Here is a 15,227-nt window from a genome sequence, read left to right as displayed (position 1 = left end):
ATTTTGCAGACAGAAGGTGTCACACCAAAACCACACAGAACCACACCAAAACCTTTTTGATGGACACATGTATTCTCGCTGAAAGGTGCTTCATAATGCAACCAGATCTGAGATTGTATTGACTGTACTTTTCTTTACATTTAATCATTGATTTAAAGAAAATTATGACAAAGACATACATTTCCATTAGGTGATTCTGCCTCTGCACCTCTGATACAGAAAGCAAACTGATCTAATCTCTGAGCCAAATGGACAGGCGAAAGACGTCACACAACAAACTTGGTTTACTCCTCTTATACTGTATTATCGATAGATTTTATAGAGATCTCTAGTGCCTCTATGACAATAACAAATAAAAGGGACAAGAGACGGCAGCCTTGTCTATTAACATAGAAGTTACAACTCCGCCCTGAGTATACCTAAAAAGTAATGGTCAGTGACACCAATGTGGTGTGTGTATGTGAAACAAAGAAATCTGTCGTTTTTCAATCATGCCATGTCAGATTTAGCAATGCAAAATAATAAGCATTGCTGCTTGTGGCCACAAAACTTCAACCAGCTAGTGAGGAGAGATGGTCTGCACAAAACTTCAACCAGCTAGTGAGGAGAGATGGTCTGCACAAAACTTCAACCAGCTAGTGAGGAGAGATGGTCTGCAACCCTTTGCCTTGATGGCAGCTTTACACACTTGGCATTTCTCAACCAGCTTCATGATGTAATCACCTGGAATGCATTTCACTTAACAGTTGTGCCTTCTTCAAAGTTAATTTGTGGAATTTCTTTCCTTCTTAATGCGTTTGAGCCAATCAGTTTTGTGGTGACAGGTAGGGGGGTTATACAGAAGATAGCCCTATTTGGTAGGGCCTTCCCTGTGGCTCAGTTGGTAGAGCATGGTGTTTGCAATGCCAGCATGGTGTGTGCAACACCAGGGTTGTGGGTTTGATTCCCACAGGGGGCCAGTACTAAACATTTTTTTTATATAAATATATGAAATGTATGCATTCACTACTGTAAGTCGCTCTGGATAAGAGCATCTGCTAAATGACTAAAATGTAAATGTAAAAATGGTAAAAGACCATGTCCATATTATGGCAAGAACAGCTCAAATAAGCAAAGAGAACCGACACTCCATCATTACTTTAAGACATGAAGGTCATTCAATACGGAACATTTCAAGAACTTTGAAAGTTTCTTCAAGTGCAGTCGCAAAAACCACCAAGGGTTATGATGAAACAGGCTCTCATGAGGACCGCACAGGAATGGAAGACCCAGAGTTACCTCTGCTGCAGAGGATAAATTCATTAGAGTTGCCAGCCTCAGAAATTGCAGCCCAAATAAATGCTTCACAGAGTTCAAGTAACAGACACATCTGAACATCAATTGTTCAGAGGAGAATGTGAATCAGGCCTTCATGGTCGAATTGCTGCAATAAGAAGAAGAGACGTGCTTGGGCCTTAGAGACATAAGCAATGGACATTAGAGTCCAAATTGGAGATTTTTGTTTCCAACCGCCGTGTCTTTGTGAGACGTAGTGTGGTTGAACGGATGATCTCCGCATGTGTATTTCCCACCGTAAAACAAGGAGGAGGAGGTGTTATGGTGTGGGGTGTTTTGCTGGTGACACTGTCTGCGATTTATTTAGAATTCAAGGCACACTTAACCACCATGGCTACCAAAGCATTCTGCAGCGATACACCATCCCATCTGGTTTGGGCTTAGTGGGACTATCATTTGTTTTTCAACAGGACAATGACCCAACACACCTCCAGGCTGTGTACAGGCTATTTTACCAAGATGGAGAGTGATGGAGTGCTGCATCAGATGACCTGGCCCCCACAATCCCCCGACCTCAACCAAATTGAGATGGTTTGGGATGAGCCGGACTGCATAGTGAAGGAAAAGCAGCCAACAAGCGCTCAGCATATGTGGGAACTCCTTCAAGACTGTTGGAAAAGCATTCCAGGTGAAGCTGGTTCAGAGAATTCCAAGAGTGTGCAAAGCTGTCATCAAGGCAAAGGGTGGATTTTTGAAGAATCTCAAATATAAAATATATTTTGATTTGTTTAACACTTTTGTGGTTACTACATGATTCCATATGTGTTATTTCATAGCTTTGATGTCTTCACTATTATTCGACAATGTAGAACATATAAAAAATAAAGAAAAACCCTTGAATGAGTAGGTGTTCTAAACCTTTTGACCGGTAGTGTAGAAACACTGAATTTTCACATATGTTGCTGTTGGGGTGGTGCTGGAGATGATGAATATGAAACATTTAGAAATTTCTCTTTAACCTTTCTAATGATACCCTTTTTATGTTGCAACTCCAGCAATGTGACCCTACTAGCCTATCAATTAACTTTGTTTCTGGAAAATGAATGCTCAGTTTCTGTTGCATGTGGCATTGTTGTAGCACATACCGCTAGCAACAGTTTAGCCACAGACTGTCATGTGCTAGCTGTCTAGTCATTTTCTAAATGTGCAATGAGCATAAAAATACACATTTATATAAAGAATTGGCAACTCATTCTCATTCTGAGAATAAGGCATTGTCTTATGTGTACAGGTAGGCCACTTGATTTCAACATCTAAACAAAGTGGACAGGCTAGCCTGTTAGGGCTAGGGGGCAGCATTTGCACGTCTGGATAAAAAAATGTACCCGATTTAATCTGGTTACTAATCCTACCCAGTAACTAGAATATGCATATACTTATTATATATGGATAGAAAACACTCTAAAGTTTCTAAAACTGTTTGAATGGTGTCTGTGAGTATAACAGAACTCATTTGGCAGGCAAAACCCTGAGACATTTTCTGACAGGAAGTGGATACCTGATGTGTTGTATTACCTTTAAACCTATCCCATTGAAAAACACAGGGGCTGAGGAATATTTTGGCACTTACATTTTACATTTTAGTCATTTAGCAGACGCTCTTATCCAGAGCGACTTACAGTAGTGAATGCATACATTACATACATATTTTTTTTTCTTCTGTGCTGGCCCCCCGTGGGAAACGAACCCACAACCCTGGCGTTGCAAACACCATGCTCTACCAACTGAGCTACAGGGAAAGCACTTCCTATTGCTTCCACTAGATGTCACCAGCCTTTACAAAGTGTTTTGAGTCTTCTGGAGGGAGATCTGACCGAACAAGAGCCATGGAACACCTGGCGCGCGAGTTCATGTTGGGTACCCTCGTTCCAATACGTTATAAAAGAGTATGCATTCGTCCACCTTGAATATTATTCATGTTCTGGTTAAAAAAGGCCCTAATGATTTATGCTATACAACGTTTGACATGTTTGAACGAACGTAAATATATTTTTTCCCCTCGTTCATGACGAGAAGTCCGGCTGGCTTAGATCATGTGCTAACAAGACGGAGATTTTTGGACATAAATGATGAGCTTTTTTGAACAAAACTACATTCGTTATGGACCTGTGATACCTGGAAGTGACATCTGATGAAGAGAATCAAAGGTAATGGATTATTTACATAGTATTTTCGATTTTAGATCTCCCCAACATGACGTCTAGTCTGTATCGCAACGCGTATTTTTCTGGGCGCAGTGCTCAGATTATTGCAAAGTGTGATTTCCCAGTAAGGTTATTTTTAAATCTGGCAAGTTGATTGCGTTCAAGAGATGTAAATCTATAATTCTTTAAATGACAATATAATATTTTACCAATTTTTTCTAATTTTAATTATTTAATTTGTGACGCTGACTTGACTGCCGGTTATTGGAGGGAAACGATTTCCTCAACATCAATGCCATAGTAAAACGCTGTTTTTGGATATAAATATGAACTTGATAGAACTAAAAATGCATGCATTGTCTAACATAATGTCCTAGGAGTGTCATCTGATGGAGATTGTAAAAGGTTAGTGCATCATTTTAGCTGGTTTTATGGTTTTGGTGACCCTGTCTTTGACTTGACAAAACATTACACACAACTCTTGTAAATGTACTGTCCTAACATACTCTAAATTTATGCTTTCGCCGTAAAACCTTTTTGAAATCGTAAAACGTGGTTAGATTAAGGAGATGTTTATCTTTCAAAGGGTGTAAAATAGTTGTATGTTTGAAAAATTTGAATTTTGACATTTATTTGGATTCAAATTTGCCGCTCTTGAAATGCACCTGCTGTTGATGGAGTGCACCACGGGTGGCACGCTAGCGTCCCACCTAGCCCATAGAGGCTAGCATGCTGTTCTAACAATTGGACATGGACAGGAGGGTGTGTTCATAACAGGTCAACTGTTCTACCTTGTTAGCCAGTAAATAGATCCAAGTTGGCTAGACTTAAAATATAAATATTTATCTGGTTACTCACTACAATGTGGGCTTGTGCTTGAAAGGTTGTTTATGAGACCTGTGTTGATTTTCTATAATGCTTGTTACAAGAAGTTGGTCATTTTTAGTGGGGGTGTGCATTGTGCATGGTTCTGGTATTTATTGACAAAAAGGGCATTTTCATAGACAAACTTGAAAGCCAGATCAGTGATTATTGCGAAATAGCTGGTTAAACTATTTTGATAAAATAGTTACATTTTTAGTGGGTCCTATGGTGGTGGACGGATTATATTAAGGCTCGGTATAATATTACAAGCCCTGAATTCATTAGATTATTGCTGACTGTTTGAAATGCAGTGCCTTGAGGTTTAATTGTATTTTGAGAAAAGAAAAACGAGATCATGAATCACCCATGGAATTGAAAAAAAACAGAGATATGATTTTTACGCCATATCACCCTACTTTGAACTAATATCATGAGGCATGACCTATCTTGAATTCCCCCTGGAGAGCTGATGACTCTATCGTTATCACTGCAGTATGGGTCAAATGGCTGCTTGTGTGACTCCAGGCAGTCTGCATTGAGAGCAGACTAGGCCTTCTCTGACCTCAGTTGAGTTAGTATGCTTATTCCCTCAAAGCAATTTTGCTTCTTCTGACACTTAAAGGTTAGATTCCAACTCAGGGGAAAAGCACCTGCGGTTATGCTTCAACCTATCACTGAATAACGCTAGACATACAGGCTTTGAGCTGCCACAGCATAAAAAAATGAACAAAAAGGAGGAATAAAAATGTTACACAAGCATGAGAGATTAGTCCTGAACCAAGCAATCAACTGCCATGCTCGGGCGTTTAAGGTGAGGGGGATTACACAAGGTAAATCAATCTGCGCCCACAGGTCGCCATTGAGTTATATTGCAGTGGCGCAGCAGTGTATCTTTATGTGTCAGTCGAATGGATTTTCCTATGTAGTCAAGCTGCGTGTGACATTTTAATGCTCTATGTATGTCAATCATGTCTCAGTTGGTGGGTCAGAAATGGAGCGTGATGACAAAATGCTAAAGTTGTTTATTGAGTGTGCATGAGAAGGCCATTGTGAATGAATAAATAATGCCTGGCAAATGTCAAAGGACAGAATGTGACACTGCATGGAATGCCCTGTCCTCATGGAACACCAAGGAACTTTGGCTCCAAACACCACTCACCTATTAAAAACCAAAAATATGTTTTAAGTGAGATGTAGGCATTGGTGTGAAGCCAAAACAGAAAGGAAATTCACATGAGGACCACAATGCCAACTCCACCCATGCTCTACCAAGGTTTTCTAGCACACAGCTTTGACCGACTACAGTAGCCCATGTTGGTCTATTGCACTTCAAACAATGTGTACGCAGGTTGATTAGGATTCAAACCTTCGCAAACAGCCTAATTCAAACTCTTAGAAGAGATGATCCCACAATAATGTGATTTGTACCGCATACAAGTTAAAGTATTGAATTCTTCACACACTACACTAATTCCTTTCCACTACCTTTTCAAACTTTTTTTAATTATATGAAAGTAAGTTTGCTTTTAAAAAAAACTTACAAGACCATCATGCTTGATTGAGCGAGCTGTTTTGACTGTATTTCATTAACGGTTATTTTAGCAAAACATGTATTTGAGAAAAATTATTTCACATCTTTATTTGGTCAGTATGTGCCCAACATAACAACAGGTGGTGGCGTATTGGGCACATTTACTCATGCAGTGTCTTCAGAAAGTATTCATACCCTTTGACTTATTCCACATTATGTTGCGTTACAGCCTGAATTCAAAATTGATAGAATTATACTTTTTTATCACCCATCTACAGTGCCTTGCAAAAGTACTCATCCCCTTTGCGTTTTTCCTATTTTGTTGCATTAAAATCTGTAATTTCAATAGATTTTTATTTGTATTTCATGTAGTGGACATACACAAAATATTCCTAATTGTTGAAGTGAAATGAAAAAAATAACTTGTTTCAAAAAATTCAAAAGAATTCCAAATGGAAAAGTGGTACGTGCATATGTATTCACCCCTTTGCTATGGAGCCCCTAAATAAGATCTTGTGCAACTAATTTCCTTCAGAAGTCACATAATTAGTTAAATAAAGTCCACCTGTGTACAATTTAAGTGTCAAATGATCTGTCACATGATCTCAGTATATATACACCAGTTCTGAAAGGCCCCAGAGTCTGGAACACCACTAAGCAAGGGGCACCACCAAGCAAGCAGCACTATAAAGACCAAGGAGCTCTCCAAACAGTTCAGGGACAAAGTTGTGGAGAAGTACAGATCAGGGTTGGGTTATAAAAAAAAAATCTGAAACTTTGAACGTCCCTCGGAGCACCATTATTAAAAATGGAAAGAATATGGCACCACAACAAACCTGTCAAGAGAGGGCCGTACACCAAAACTCACAGACCAGGCATGGAAGGCATTAATCAGAGGCAACAAAGAGACCAAAGATAACCCGGAAGGAGCTGCAAAGCTCCACAGCGGAGATTGGAGATTGGAGTATCTGTCCATAGGTCCACTTTAAGCCGTACACTCCACAGAGCTGGGATTTACGGAAGAGTGGCCAGAAAATAGCCATTGCTTGAAGAAAAAAATAAGCGTGTTTGGTGTACGCCAAAAGGCATGTGGGAGACTCCCCAAACATATGGAAGAAGGTACTCTGGTCAGTTGAGACTAAAATTGAGCTTTTTGGCCATGAAGGAAAATGTCTGGCGCAAACCCAACACCTCTCATCACCCGAAGAACACCAGGGACTGGGAAACTGGTCAGAATTGAAGGATTGATGGATGGTGTTAAATACAGGGAAATTCTTGAGGGAAACCTGTTTCAGTCTTCCAGAGATTTGAGACTTGGACGGAGGTTCACCTTCCAGCAGGACAATGACCCTAAGCATACTGCTAAAGCAACACAAGTGGTTTAATGGGAAACATTTAAATGACTTGGAATGGCCTAGTCAAAGCCCAGAACTCAATCCAATTGAGAATCTGTGGTATGACTTAAAGATTGCTGTACACTACCGGAACCCATCCAAATTGAAGGCGATGAAGCAGTTTTGCCTTGAAGAATGGGCAAACATCCCAGTGGCTAGATGTGCCAAGCTTATAGAGACATACCCCAAGAGACTTGCAGCTGTAATTACTGCAAAAGGTTGCTATATAAAGTATTGACTTTGGGGGGGGTGAATATTTATGCACGCTCATGTTTTCTGTTTTATTGTCTTATTTCTTGTTTGTTTCACAAGAAACAATATTTTGCATCTTCAAAGATGTTGTGTAAATCAAGCGATTCAACCCCCCCCCCTCCAGGTTGTAAGGCAACAAAATAGGAAAAATGCCAAGGGGGGTGAATACTTTCGCAAGCCACTGTACACACAATAGTCCATAATGACAAAGTGAAAACATGCATTTAGACATTTTTGCAAATGTATTGAAAATTAAATACAGAAATATCTCAGGCACAGCTCATCACCCGTCTAACACCATCCCTACCATGAAGCACGGTGGTGGCAGCATGATGCTATGGGGATCCTTAAACAGTGGCAGGGACTAGGAGACTGGTAAGGAAAGAAGGAACAATTAATGGAGCCAAATACAGGCAAATCCTTACTGTTCATCGCCGCTCCCCATCTATCTTAACATAGCTTGAGAAAATCTGCAAAGAAGAATGGGAGAAAATCCCCAAATCCAGATGTACAAAGCTGATACAGACATAACTAAAATGACTCAAAGCTGTAACCGCCGCCAAAGGTGCTTCTACAGGGTATTGACTCAGGGGTGTGAATACTTATGTAAATGAGTTATTTCTGTATTTAATTCTCAATGTGCTTCTGTGTTAATGTCAGCTGTTGTTGTCTGGCTCTAGCTAGCTAGCTAATGGATGACGTTATTTGTGTAAAAACCTTCCATAAAAAAATATAGCTAGCTACCCTTCTTTGCCTGTTCATTGGCTAGCTAGCTTTCAACTGACTGGTGTTAACTGACTTGGCTATAGAAGCTAGCTGGACTTTGGACAAGCAAGCTAACGTTAGCTTATGTTAGCCAGGTAATATTAGCTAGCTAGCTAGGTAGCTAATAATTGATTAACCACCATATAGCTAGCTATCTTCAGTAGCCTAGGTTTGTTTGTCAGCCACTTCTTATGATGTTGCAGCAGCAGCTGTGTTTTTGCCTGAGTGACTGAGTTACTGGACTAGGTCATAGGGTGAATCCTGTTAAAGAAAGGGCATGGCTTGGGTTTAATGATCATTCAGACCCTAATGTTCTGTAAACAATAAAGTAAGGGTCTCCTGAGTGGCGCAGCGGTCTAAGACACTGCATTGCAGTGTTAGAGGGGTCACTACAGACACAGGTTCGATCCCGGGCTGTATCACAACCGGCAGTGATCGGGAGAACCATCGGTTGTTGCAAAATTGATGTTTATCACATGAATTTGCAGAATAAAAAAAAGTGTGTATTATAATACAATCTTAAGCAGGGATGTGTGAGGGAGCATTGTACATGTTTTCTGTTATCCGGAATCACATTCTAAATATAATTCCCTAAGAGTTCAACAAAGGTCATCAAAGTGTTTACGCAGAAGCACAACAGGGAAGTAGTAGTCTAAGGTGTGTTACAAAGTGGCCTCTGTATTCTGTGTGCAGATAGGAGCAGAGTAGAGCATCAGCACAAGTATATCAAACTGGAAAAAGGTTTATGGCTAATGTGTCAGCCAAACAATATTTAACATGACATCAATCCATCCACACATGGATTTGAAGCTGGTTGCTGTTCCTACAAAATTCGTCTTTCCCAACAGCCTTCAACTGGGAAAAAACATCTATGAATAAGCCAATATACAGGCCTTCCCTGTGGCTCAGTTGGTAGAGCATGGTGTTTGCAATGCCAGCATGGTGTGTGCAACACCAGGGTTGTGGGTTCGATTCCCACGGGGGGCCAGTATAAAAAAGAAATGCATAAAATGAAATGTATGCATTCACTACTGTAAGTCGCTCTGGATAAGAGCGTCTGCTAAATGACGAAAATGTAAATACACTACCTTTCAAAAGTTTGGGGTCACTTAGAAATGTCCTTGTTTTTGAAAGAAAAGCAGATTTTTGTTCCATTTTAAAACAACATCAAATTGATCAGAAATACAGTGTAGACATTGGTAATTTTGTAAATGACTATTGTAGCTGGAAATGGCAGATTTTCTTCTGGAATATCTATATAGCCGTACATAGGCCCATTATCAGCAACCATCACTCCTGTGTTCCAATGGCACGTTGTGTTAGCTAATCCAAGGTGATCATTTTAAAAGGCTAATTGATCATTAGAAAACCCTTTTGCAATTATGTTAGCACAGCTGAAAACTGTTGATCTGATTAAAGAAGCAATAAAACTGGCCTTCTTTAGACTAGTTGAGTATCTGGAGCATCAGTATTTGTGGGTTCGATTACAGGCTCAAAATGGCCAGAAACAAAGAACTTTCTTCTGAAGCTCGTCAGTCTATTCTTGATCTGATAAATGAAGGCTATTCCATGTGAGAAATTGCCAAGAAACTGAAGATCTGGTACAACGCTGTGTACTACTCCCTTCACAGAACAGAGCAAACTGGCTCTAACCAGAATAGAAATAGGAGTGGGAGGCCCCGGTCCACAACTGAGCAAGAGGGCAAGTACATTAGAGTGTCTAGTTTGAGAAACAGACGCCTCACAAATCCTCAACTGGCAGCTTCATTAAATAGTACCCGCAAAACACCAGTCTCAACGTCAACAGTGAAGCGGTGACTCCGGGATGCTAGGTAGAGTTGCAAAGAAAAAGCCATATCTCAGACTGGCCAATAAAAATAAAACATTAAGATAGGCAAAAGAACACAGACACTGGACAGAGGAAGATTGGAAAAAAGTGTTTTGGACAGACAAATCTAAGTTTGAGGTGTTCAGATCACAAAGAAGGACATTTGTGAGACGCAGAAAAAATGTAAAGATGCTGGAGGAGTGCTTGAAGCCAATCTGTCAAGCATGGTGGAGGCAATGTGATGGTCTGGGGGTGCTTTGGTGGTGGTAAAGTGGGCGATTTGTACAGGGTAAAAGGGATCTTTAAGAAGGAAGGCTATCACTCCATTTTGCAACGCCATGCCATACCCTGTGGATGGCGCTTATTTGGAGCCAATTTCCTCCTACAACAGGACAATCACCCAAAGCACAGCTCCAAACTATGCAATAACTATTTAGGGAAGATGCAGTCAGCTGGTATTCTGTCTATAATGGAGTGGCCAGCACAGTCACCGGATCTCAACCCTATTGAGCTGTTGTGGGAGCAACTTGACAGTATGGTACGTAAGAAGTGCCCATCAAGCCATCAGGAAGCATGGGGTGAAATCTCTTCAGATTACCTCAACAAATTGACAACTGGAATGCCAAAGGTCTGCAAGGCTGTAATTGCTACAAATTGAGGATTCTTTGACGAAAGCAAAGTTTGAAGGACACAATTATTATTTCAATTAAAAATCATTATTTACAACCTTGTCAACTTCTTCACTATATTTCCTATTCATTTTGCAACTCATTTCATGTATGTTTTTATGGAAAACAAGGACATTTCTAAGTGAGCCCAAACTTTTGAACGGTAGTGTATATTGCTAGTAAATGTGTATCAATGCATATTTAAATGCTTTATGAATTATACTGTATAGTTTTGTATTAGTTGTAATACTTTTAAATGCTTATAAATGTTTATAAATGAATATATTCATATTATGCAGGCCACACTATTCATAATAGTTTTTCACTTAATTCTCCATTTCGAAGTCCACTCATTCCTACCTCTCCTTGAGACCAACACAAGACAAGTCCAGTCATTCCTACCTCTCCTTGAGACCAACACAAGACAAGTCCAGTCATTCCTACCTCTCCTTGAGACCAACACAAGACAAGTCCAGTCTGTCAATGAGTTTTACACATCCAAACCACATGAACACACTTTGACATCTGTCCCCTGAAGCAGCCAAACTGTGTGAAAAGTGTGAGTTATCCCCAAGTGTAGAGAAGTGACAGCCAGGCCCTGCAGAGTGCCTTCCACTCAAAGCCCACATCCTAGCCCACACCAGTTCCCCTCAATGCAATCAACTCAACAAGACATTGTGCTAAAAGGCATGCATATCTTGAGATTGGTGTAGCCGGAGTAACTCATGACAACTCCAATGGAATCAATGCAGTATCTATAATCATTCTAGTTTGCTGTTGTAGATGCTAGAATTGTTATTGTATTCAAAATGTAACCATGAACTTGTTATTATCGGTCAGGTTGAAGTCAATTTCATTTCAGCAACCAGATTAATTAGAATTCAACTCATTAATTAAATGCATCCATTACTAAAATTAGGGTTTTTCTTAAATTACAATTCACTGCACTGGAGTTAAGCCTAGCCCTGATGAGCAATAGAAGTATTGTGTGTATCAGAAACCAGACCTGAAAACAGAACAAAAAGACACAAAGCAAGGATGGTCAGCAGCATATTTACCATCAATAGGGGATGTTTTCAGTCTGGTACAGAGTCCTTGGACATCTCCATAACATTCTTGGATTCTAGTTATTCCCTCAGGTCCCCTGAGTTCCATGAGGGAGCGCAGCTCCTTGAGCGAGCAGTTGAAATCTCCAACATCATGGTTGGCCTGTGCATGTTTACCACGCTTCGACTCACGGAACGAGTTGCTGGCCATGTCTCCTCTATAACTCAAGGGTCGTGGAGAGAGGCTTTCCCAAAAAAGGCAAGTCAAATCTTCAGAGGCAAAATCCGGTATTTTCCATAAACTACTGTTATTTCTCAGTGATGTAAGTTGCTTGACTCCATAGAGCGTGACTTGGATAAGAAGAAAGACATTTTCATTTGATTCCTGTAAGCCCACTCTCTCATCTTGGCTGTTGGTGTTGGCTGAAGTCCTCACAAGGCTACATCTGAAAAATATTTTAAAAAAAACATTGAGTAAAAGGTTTTCCAATTTTTGTCTAAGGTCTTTCATTTTGACAAACTGGGTCCTGCATATGGCGAAATGCTGTTCTTTTGCCACATTAATGAAGAATAACATTGAACCTCACACCAATTATGTACGCTGATACTCCTGTTGATATTGTCTAACTGTCTGCCAGGGTTGGGGTAGATTCCATTTTCAATTCCAGTCAATTCAGGAAGTACACTGAAATTCTAAATCTCTTCAATGCTTTCCAATGAGGAATAATTAAAATGAGGGTTACTTTCTAAATTGTAAACCAAACTGCTATCTGCTACTACTCCATAACTTGGGTAGCAAACACAAATCTAACAGCAACAGATGGAATAGCGAACATCTGCCTTAAAGTAAATATTTGGAGATCTTAGGCAACGTTTATGCCAAGCTTCTGCACAGCCTCTGTGTGCAAAAGCTACTTGAGGTAGAATTCACCCATAATTCAACAAAGACATGACCATTATTTTCTAAATGTTACATTTGTTAACCAATGTATCTTTGTATTCCAGGTCAATGCTGTAAACTGCAATACAATCGAATCACCAGAGTTATCATTCTCCTGAAATGATGAGGAAATTGTTATTGTCTCTAACTGTTATAGCTCTAGTCATCCCATCTCAGTCAATCAATTAATAGTTTTTGACTCAGTGAACTTGAAGTGAGAGTTCTGTTAGGGGCGAGCCCATCTGAAACTCAGACCCACTGGCTAGTACACAAGGTGACAGATGGCTTTAACATGAGGCCCAGGGAACTGGGAAGGGAATATCTGCCAAGTCCATTTAAGAAATGAAAGACTAAAATTAGTTCAGCTACATAACAAATGTTGGCCCTAGAATGATTAGCTTTAGGCAAAGTGTACTTCACTTGAAAAATCCCATGAAATTAGGAGAGGAACTGTAGAAAAAATTGAACTCATTCTAAGGTCAAAGGACAAATAGATGTTGAAGACCTATATGCTCATCCTTACTGACATATCTAGGCCTAGTAGGGCTAATAATAACACACAAGGTGCAACTAATTACAAACACGGTGGGTGTGCCTTGCGGTGAAAATTGTGAAGCCTGAAGACATCGATCCAGGGAGTCGATTCAGAGGTCAAGAAAGTCTCGGATTCTAATTAGGGCTGAACAGACAGTGTCTGTGATGGAGGGAGACAAGATTATCAGGCCTAAACTCAAACACCAGACAGTATGAGCAGGTAAAAATCACCATTGCAATATATGACTCTTAATTCTACCCCATGGAGCAATAAGAAGTATAACCCCATCAAGCACAGCTAACCAGTGACCCTGGACAATACCTTACAATGGTAGCAGACACCAGCAGAACCAACTGGAGCATTATTAAAGGGACATGACACACATTTCTGTACAACATTTCATGTTGACACTAACTATTGATTTTAGACATTGTTTCTACATTAACCAATATTGGAGTTTGTACTTACTTGAAATCCCACTTTTCTTATCCTCATAGCAACTGGAGCTATATGCTGGTAATACCACCAGTCCGGTTAGGGAAGGCAGTGTCTTTCACAGAACTCCAGAAACACCCCCATTATGCCCAAAGGAAGCTCTGCCGGCACTTCTCGAGGTTATCCAGATAGTTAACCTTCTCGGGGATATGTACAAATTGCAGATTTTCCTTCGAAAATTATGGTTTGACCTTCAACGCGCAGACTCTCTACCGACACAGGCTTCATTCGAGGAAAAAGGCTCGCTCAATGATTATCTCAGGAAAGCCTCTTGCTTAATCTAATTAGACAATCTGTGGCATTGGTGCGCTCAGCAGCCACTGTTTGCTGTTCCTGAGAGAGCCACTAACACTGTGAAGGGGAGACACACTGTGGAAAAGTGAAGACAATGCCACCCCCTTTGTTTTTACTACTGTAAAGTCAGCTCTACTTTGCCTGTGGTGCATTACATCTGCCAAATTGCAACTTGGGGCACAGTTGTTGCCCTAAAGGAAGATTTCAATTTGATGAAATTATTATAATCACAACCAGGGATGTACCATGTTTTGCTGGGACTGCGGGGGTGATCAATACATTAAATATCCACAGGCTAAACACAAGAGTGGAACTTTTAGATATTATGTCTAAAGGAATGATAATGGGTATTTCTGCTTCTACTGAAATTATAATTCAGTTGTTGAGGTTTAGCTCATAAGTAAGGCAAGGCATCACATTGTACTCTTCCTTGAGTGAAATCTTTCCAGGTAGACTGAACTTCCTACTCAGCCTGGACAGTTGATATTGGTCGCTATTTACCTGTGTTTTGACGGTTCCACTATCGTCAGCCGAACAGCTACATAAAATACCCTCCATTCTGGCGTCAGTTTGCTCCTAAACTAGCTTTAATGGCGAGCAGGCCTAGAAAACCTGGGAAAATATGTGTACCGTCTTAATAAAACACAATTTTCCACCATCGTACTAGTGTGGCTGATGCTACTTCCGGATGTTCTGTACAACTTTCAGCCAATCTTTCATCTTTACCCCTGTCATGTGAAAACCTGTCATGAATATGAATAAGAGTATTTCTATAAAAATGACTCACAGGATACAGAGCGTCGACCTGAGATATATTTTGTCCGGAAGCATTCTGCTCTTAATGTCAGGACCTTTATATCAGTTGGGCCTTTCTCCAGGATCTCCGTCTATGTACATCCGCCTAAGACATTTTCTGTCTGAATTCACACACTGCCACCAGAAAGCGAAAGCATGCATCATTACAGTAGCCATGCATGGATTTGGTTGCATTTCAACAGAACAAAACTAGCACATGACCCTGATGATGAGCGTGCATGCATTTCTCTTACATCCATAACACTTATATCCTGTGAATCTCATTGACTATGGAAACTATTTAAAGACCTTGTGAAGGTAAACTATTTAAATACCTTGTA

The 15,227-nt window shown here is 40.2% G+C and overlaps 1 protein-coding gene across 2 annotated transcripts in view; it reads right to left on the bottom strand.

Moving 5' to 3' along the window:
• LOC106584599 (plasma membrane calcium-transporting ATPase 1) overlaps positions 1 to 15,227 on the bottom strand; it is a 41,251-nt gene that overhangs the window by 20,411 nt on the left and 5,613 nt on the right. Inside the window, exons 1-2 of one of the 2 annotated variants that reach the window (XM_014170072.3) lie at positions 13,771 to 14,052; positions 11,840 to 12,273 (exon numbers count right to left, since the gene is read on the bottom strand). In XM_014170072.3, coding sequence (XP_014025547.1) covers positions 11,840 to 12,038 — 199 coding nt within the window. In that variant the 5' untranslated portion in view covers positions 12,039 to 12,273; positions 13,771 to 14,052. Of the gene's footprint in view, positions 1 to 11,839; positions 12,274 to 13,770; positions 14,053 to 15,227 lie in introns of those variants that run through there. The other variant, XM_014170071.3, reaches the window with a different exon arrangement.

Source organism: Salmo salar, chromosome 23, assembly GCF_965601325.2.
Source record: "Salmo salar chromosome 23, fSalSal1, whole genome shotgun sequence".
In the NCBI taxonomy this organism is placed as follows: Eukaryota; Metazoa; Chordata; class Actinopteri; order Salmoniformes; family Salmonidae; genus Salmo; species Salmo salar.
Note: the sequence above shows the minus strand (reverse complement) of the source record. Positions and strands in the feature narration are given on the sequence as shown.